General features: G+C 47.3%; 1 protein-coding gene across 1 annotated transcript; it reads left to right on the forward strand.

Moving 5' to 3' along the window:
* The first annotated feature begins 644 nt into the window (after positions 1 to 644).
* Positions 645 to 5,216, forward strand: PNMA8A (PNMA family member 8A). Its single transcript, XM_019752664.2, has 3 exons — positions 645 to 1,456; positions 1,581 to 2,947; positions 3,473 to 5,216. Exons 2-3 carry the CDS (start codon positions 1,669 to 1,671, stop codon positions 3,487 to 3,489), a joined length of 1,296 nt encoding a protein of 431 aa, XP_019608223.2. The 5' UTR covers positions 645 to 1,456; positions 1,581 to 1,668; the 3' UTR covers positions 3,490 to 5,216.
* The last annotated feature ends 2,623 nt before the right edge of the window (positions 5,217 to 7,839 follow it).

Here is a 7,839-nt window from a genome sequence, read left to right on the forward strand (position 1 = left end):
TCCCTTCTACCACACTTGCTATTGGTTAAAGCAGTTGCAAGTCTGCTCAGATTCAAGAGGAGGGGACATAGATTCCCACCTCTCAAAAGGAGGAGTGTCAAAAAATTTATGGCCGTGTTTTAAAAACCACTGTGTAATGATACAGGTTCATTCTTCAGCTATTTCATAGAATTTCAACATGTAAAGAACATGGGGTTTTAAAACTCTTGTTATAGCTGACGTGTTTCTTTATTGGAACATGACTATTTAGATTTAACAATTTGAATAACTTTTTTTTTTTTTTTTTTTTGCATGAAATATGGTGGGTACTTTGGCATCCACACAAATATTGATCAAGCCCAAGTTTGGGGATGACAGATAACAGTAGAATAGGTATTCAGTTATTCGGCCTTGCAAAGGCCAATTCCAAAACGAAATCCAAATAACAGATTTTGGTTGACTCCCCAGGCCAATACTGTAATTCAGTGTACCTTTCGTACGTGATCTCCCTGAACTTCAAAACTTCCAGATCAGGAAGGCTTTTATTGGCATTTCTATTGTGGAGAAGAGTTAGGAGCTCAAATAGCTCAGACTACTTATCTAAGACGGTGGCGTTGCTAAGTGTATCAGTGAGTGCAACTCAAACTCAGTCACTGAGTTTAATTATTAACAAAGCTGTTGCCTGCGGGTAGCAAGCTGAGGCTACCAGCAAGGAAAAGAGAAGCACTACCCCCAGGCTTGGGGGCGGTGAGGTGGGGGGAGGTAGAAGCAATAAGTTTCTGGAAACTTCTGGAATCCAGGAACTGTAGCTGCAGAGGGCTCCGGCCAGGAGCTGTGACTTTTGTTAGAGGAACCCAGGGAATATTAAAGCCACTTTCCTCTCTTTGATCAGGTCTCCCAGGAGTCTTGTTGGCTGAACCCAACAGAAACGCAGAAGATAGGAGAGCTAGTTGGTGCAGCAATGGAAGCCGGTGTCCTCGCGTCCATCTCCAGGCCCATAATGAATAGAGAAAGGTGGGAAGATGGAGGGGCAATCAGAGAATATGCAGACTCCTAGCTCGGTGAACAGCTGAACACTGCACTCCCACCCGGCTCCCCAGGCGGAATAGCAGAGATCACCGGCAAGCCACTGTTGCCATAGAGACCTAGGACCCTGCGTGGCGCGGCGGCGCGGGAGCAAGTGCGCAAGCGCACACTGCAACGCCGGCCTTCGCTTGGCTCCGCAGCGGAGATCTAGCGGTACCGCGGGATCTGTCCGGGTCCGAACGGAGCGGACACCGGCTTCCCAGCGCAGGTTCGGCCCCGAGTCGCCGCGCCGGGGTGGGCCGAGGCGGTGCCTAGAGAGCAGCTGCATCCTGGAGGCCTCTCCCAAAACCCGGTGGCCCGTCGGCAGGGCTGCCAGATCCCTGCCCGGCGGGCGGAGAGCCAGGCCCGGAGGAGGGGCCGAGGGCGGTGTTCGGCGGCTTCCAGGACACGTGTGAGCACCCAGGGCGGGGTTTGGGAGGAGGCTCCTGGGAAAGCGCGAGGCCTCCTGTGGGCCAGCCGCGGAGGGCCTAGGGGTCTTCCCGGGAATCTGATTTCCGTCTCTTGTCACCATACAGGATTAATATTTGGGGACGGCTGCAGCCCCAGTTCACCTGGTAGACTCTTCACTACACATGGGACTAGTGCTACCAGGTGATCGCGACCATGGCGATGAACCTTCTGGAGGACTGGTGCCGGGGGATGGAAGTGGACATCCACAGGGCCCTCTTGGTCACGGGCATCCCTGAGGACTGTGGCCAAGCGGAAATTGAGGAGACCTTGAATGGAGTCCTCTCCCCGCTGGGCCCGTACCTCGTACTCAACAAGATTTTTTTGAGGGAAGAGAATGCCAAAGCCGCCCTAATTGAGGTCGGTGAGGGTGTGAATCTGAGGGCCATACCGCGGGAATTTCCGGGAAGGGGTGGTGTCTGGAGAGTGGTCTGCAGAGACCCCACCCAGGATGCAGAGTTTTTAAAAAACCTGAATGAATTCCTGGATGCGGAAGGGCGCACCTGGGAGGATGTGGTCCGCCTTCTACAGCTCAGCCACCCCCCACAGTCCCAGAACCAGAATCTGCCCCCAGAGAACTGGGCAGAAGCTTTGGGGGTCCTCCTGGGGGCAGTGGTACAAATCGTATTCTACATGGATGCTGAGATCCGCAGTCGGGAGGAAGCTAGGGCTCAGGAGGCCGCTGAGGCCCAGGCAGTGGCAGCCTCCGCTTCAGCAGCAGGGAGGAAGATCAAAAAGGAACCAGGGCGGGCCGCCCAGGTGGTCTCTGCCTTGAAGATGGAGAACCTGGACAGCTGGAATGACATGGAAGATGAAAGTGACCCTCCCAAACCTTTGGTTTGTAAGGCTGGAGCTAAGACTCGCTCCAGGAGAAAGAAGCAGAAAAGAAACCCCAAGCAGGAACCAGTGTCCTGGAAGAAACCCAAAGGCCATCATTCCAGCAGCTTGGGCTCCTTAGAGGATCCTGAGGCGGATGTTGGTAAAAATACGGAGATCTCAGAATGTCTCAGGAGCCACAGAAAGCCCTGTGTGAAGCAGGAGAAGTCGGCTTGTAAGAAGCCCGTGGAGAAATGTGCCTGGAAGTCGCCCAGAAATGCACCTCGGGATGCCGGCTCGGAAGCTGTAGGCACTGGAGTTGCCTCTGAGTCAGACCAAGATGGTGGTCAGGCGGGCGCACCAAAGAAGAAGACCGTGGGCTGGGCCTCGGCAAAGAGCCCCACCCCCATGAGGAAGAAAAAGAAGGTGAGCTTGGGCCCTGTCTCTTACGTCCTTGTCGATGTGGAAGATGCCAAGAAGAAACCATGGATTCCAAAGAAAGGGCCAGGCTCGAGAAGGGGTGCGCCCGGTCAGAAGCCCCCGCGAGGCCCACAGCCTACTGAATCACCAGCTTCCACCTCACAGGGTGCAGAGGCCAAGCCAGAAGGCTCTCCTCACGGTGAGAATGACAACAGAAGTCATTTGGGTTGTGGCAACAAGTGGATGAGGGGGGAGGAGCAGGGGCGGCAGGTGAGGGCTGATGAGTCCAAGGGGGTGGCATGTCACATGGTCAGTGAGAAGGACACCAGTGCAGTGGAGGAGGTAGGTGACACATCAGTTGAGGTTTTAGAGGGTAAGTGCCCTGACCTCCCTCCTAGAGGTCCCTGAAGGCCAACACTGGGGACACCTGTGGGGACAGGAGGTGGCAAAGCAAACCCACCAATCTACCTTTTGTTGATGAGTTTTGCTGTGATATTCTTAGGTCATCCTGCCGCTCGCTCCTTGTGACCGTCTCCCTCGAGAAGAATTGAGTGATTTGGGGGGTTATAATGTTTGTTGGGATAGGTGACTTTGAGGGTGGAGTGTTCTGGAGGCCTGGTTGGGGGATAGAAATGTTCGAAGACTTAAAAAGTTCCAGGAAGTAAAACAAATTTCTAATGATACCTCCCCCTGCCTCCCTTGAGCTGTTCTGATTTATCCACAGAACCCAGGAAGCTTTGAGTTGGGGGGCCACCCGAACCTAAGGAGTTGAAAGAAGACCAAGAAAGAAGTTCCAAGTTGGGAACAAAGTTTTCTCTTGTCATTGAATGAATCAAGACTTTTCACTCTTTTAGGGACCCACATTGTAGAGATCTGGTTCTCAGAAGTAAATGCTACATGAGATCTTAGGTGGAGGAATTCAGGGAGGGAAGCATATGAACCCTGAAGCTTTTCTCTTTGCCAGGCCTGCTTTCTCACCTCCCAGACTCACCTTCAAGGTTGGAAAGTTGATAAGCAGATTGGGAAGATTCTAGAACATTGATCCTGACACATGGGCATGGTCCCAGTTATGCTTATCCATGTTTGGCCTTTCTCCCCCATTTCTTGCTTGCTCTTCTGGATGGTGGTCTGACCTCTGCAGGGTCTGGCATTTTAAAGAGCAAGGCGGCCATTTTCTCCCTTCCACCTTCTCTGCTTTGGCCGCGGGTAAGTTAAGCCAAGATGTTTGAGGCAGACCTGGCTTCCTTGCTCCTCCTGTTAGTCTTCAACTAACATTCTCCAGTTACCTAAACAGAAGGTGGTACGGTCCTGAGAGTTAGTTTTGCGGAAGAAGAATATCCTTGAAGTATTTGAGTTTTAGGTTGTGTTAATAAAAATGGTCCTTGGATTCCCGTTTGAGGCAAAACACTTTCAGGAACTTGCGGGGAAGAGGGATGGTTGGTAGAGAAGGATTCGGGTTGTCCTGGCTTCCCTGCTCTGATTCCACCCAATGCCACCAAACTCTCAACATCCTTGAGGTTGAAGACACTTCTCACATTATAGTAAGAGGGAAAACGTTCTAAAAAACTGGCTGTCAATTTCTGCCCTTTGAATAGACCAGAATACCATGTCTCCAGTGTGCACATGTGCAGGCAGAGGCACAGGCTATCTGAGGTCATTGGTTTCTAAACTATCCCAGGGAAGCCCAATGCATGCTCAAAGACGGAATTCAAATCTATTTTTCTTATGTATTAGAAGAAAAACAACAACACTGAAAAATGATTACTTGAGTATGTCGTAATCCAAACCAATAACATTGGAGACTATCAAAATATTACTTTGTGTTCATAAGTTAACTTGATTCTGTACAGGTCTCAGATGAATTGCTTCTGCCACTTATTTGCATATAAATGAATTTCTTGTACAAGTGACTGATGAGAAAGGCTAGAAGTGGGAGACATTCCAGTTTGGTGCATGCGCTGTAATAGAACACTTTGTAATTCACATGCTCCCGTCTGGCTGTGATTTTCAGTTGTGATAGCAAGTAACTGTATCAACATGGCGCACAGTAATAATATTCTGTCAGAAAGAGGTTTAGCTCTTTACGTTTTCAGTCTCTCTTCTGACTTTCGTTTTTGTGATGAAGAATGTGAACAATTGTTAGGCGTTGTTAGTGATTCAACTTTAAGAACAAAGTTCTTGTGACCATTCCTTTCCAAATCCTGGGTGAGTTTTAACCGAAGGCTCAGAAAAAAAGAAAATGTTTTCCATCTGCAGCTTTTCATCTGTGTGCACCATGGTTTTTCTGGATGTGAGCAAAATAGGACACAGACGTGAACTGGACTCTCCAGGAGACGAAAGCTTGCAACTCTCCAGCACCTGATTTCAAAACCAGGTCCATTATAATGGGCTTCATTGTGTTAACCAATTGACATAATGATTAGTAATTGTCAATGTGTATGTCATGAAATAAAGTTTAGCAAATTAAATATCCATTGAGTCTCTTATAGGTGGAGGTAAAATGGGCTATTGAATTTGAGAAAAGGGTTCCTGCTGGGAATACAGTGTCCTAGACTCCCAGGCCAGTGTGAGCTGAGCTATTGTTAGACCTGCGCTTAAGCTTCGAGGATTGTCAATTTTCCATGAGAGAAAAAAACCATTGAGATGTCTGTCCTCTTTGCTATATGGCCTTCCACCAATGTGAAACGATCTCCCACAGATGTTGGGGTTTCTCGAAGTTTCTAGGCCAGGTAACTGGCGATGTGAATTATCTGGAAATGTAAGTTTATTTTTAAAAGTAGCTGGATGGTGAAAACCCTTGCCTCCCTTCCCCTCAGACAGAAGCTGAGATCTTTCAGCTAAAAACTTAGTTTTCTCCTGCCCAACCCCCACTCCTGCTAAGGACTCCTACACTTGGGTGGCCCCTTCATCAGAGTCAGCTGGGGTCTTTGTTAAAAATGCTATTTCTTGGCCCCGCCTGCTGAGTCAGGATCCCTTGGGGATTGTATCTACTGGAAATCTGTATCTTAAACAATTTCTCCTGAGACATTATTCCAGATGGAATAATTCATACCTGAGGAAGGGGACATCCTTAGGGAGCAAGGTTGGGGTTTTGTAAAAGGTGAATGGAAGTTGTCAGGGCAGGAAGATGCTCAAAAGAGCAAAAGGAAAGCTGAACTTTGAGGACTGGGAGCTAATTGGGCAGTGGAGCAGGCCACAGCCTGTGGAAAGACCTGGTGTTTTTGATTGGGGCCTTCCTCCCAACCCCACCCGCTCTGTGGGAAATGCCATATTTGGCCAAGATGTTTAAGTACCTCCCACAATACCCTCACTCCCTCTAGTTACACCCACTCCATCAGTAAAGTGTGAAAGGCTCCCATCCCCAGGCCCCAAGTGGGGTGAAAGCCAGGGATGGGACCAGGTCTGGTACAGTTCTGCCCACGCTATACTTTTTAGTAAACCAACTGTACTGCAAAAAAACACTGTAATGATCCCTTTTGTTGAATATTTTTAAAAGGAATAAAAACATTGATATCCGTTAATAAATGCATACAGATACATTTGTTTCAAAAGATACAGGGTTTGGTTTTGTTTTTAACAGGGGTTGCCCTTAGAGTGCGGAACAGGGTAGAGGGCCGGTGGAGAGGGTGCAAGGGGGGCCTTTCAGGATTTATTCTGGTTTCCCGTACTTTGTCAATATCTACTCAAATTGTTGTCTTTTTCCTTAAGTAGTAAGTATTCAGCCATGAAAATCAATGAAGTACTGTTACCTGCTACGACATGGCTGACCCTGCAAAACATTAAACTAAATGAAAGAAACCAGACACAAAAGGTCACATATTATATGATTCTACCTACACAAAATGTCCAGAATCGGGAAATGTATGGAAACAGGAAGTAGACTAGTGGTTGCCAGCGGCTAGAGGGGTGAATGTGGAGTGACTGCTAATGGGGACGGGATTTCCTTTGGGGGTGATGAGAATGTTCTGGAACTACATGGAAGTGATGGTTGCCCAACACTGTGAATGTACTAAATGCCACTGAACTTTAAAATAGTTAATTCTATGTTATGTGAATTTCAACTCAATATTTTTTTTTAAAGTAGTGAAAAAAATGTGGCAGCAGGATCATGGATCATTTTTGAGGAGAGTGCAGTGGGTGTTCTTTATGCTTTCCCTGCATTAAAAAGTCACCACGCCAAACACACGTGTTAGATGTGGAAATCACGTTACCTCTCTCTGCCATGTAAATTAGCTCTGCTGCAAATCTTGAAAGAAAGCTTTTCCTGTCACGTTGAGATGTGTGTTTGAATTTTTTAATCAACATATTTTGGGTTAGAAGACTTTAGTTTCCCAAAGGTCAATTTTTAAAATTCCAGCCTGGGTTCATCCATCCTTGCAAAACTGGAAAAGCAAGAGGACTTGCAGAGTGTACAAGTCTGGTCACGCTCAAGTAAAGCACAACCCTGGGGCTCAGCCTCAGCAGGACTGTTCTGGAACAACAGTGAATGTGTAGCTAATGTCAACAGTTTTAGTCCACTTTCATGCTCGAGGCGAGTTCTGAGTGTTTCTCTTGTGACTTTCACACTTAGGGAAGAAAAGTGAGCACTTACAGAATATTCAAGGTCAAAATTCCCGAGCAAGAATTTTCTACCATTGCTTTGTCAAGGTTCTGTATGTGCTTCACTGAAGCATTTCCTATGAGTGCAAGGTGAGCTGTTTTAAAAACTGTCAACATCTGAAATAACCAGAAAACGGAGAGATAGGTCAATAATGAGAGGGGAGTGGCCCTGATAAACACTAAAATGTATTCCTATGAAGTTACAATAATTAAAACAGTTTGGTACAGACTGAAGAATGGGGGAATATTGAGTCTGGAAACACAGCTACATAAATATAGAATTACAGTTTACAACATAGGCGGAGTTTCAAATTGGTGGGGAAAGACGAGTTCAGAAAATCATGTTGGGACAAGCTAACTATTTGGGGAAATGAGCCACTCCTATGTCAAAATTAATTCCAGAAAGATAAAAAAATTTACATAACGAAATTGTAAGAGTTTCAGAGGGAAAGATGGGTGGATAATTGATGGTCTTGGTGGGGAGGAAGCTTT

Source organism: Rhinolophus sinicus, linkage group LG11 (assembly GCF_036562045.2).
Source record: "Rhinolophus sinicus isolate RSC01 linkage group LG11, ASM3656204v1, whole genome shotgun sequence".
In the NCBI taxonomy this organism is placed as follows: Eukaryota; Metazoa; Chordata; class Mammalia; order Chiroptera; family Rhinolophidae; genus Rhinolophus; species Rhinolophus sinicus.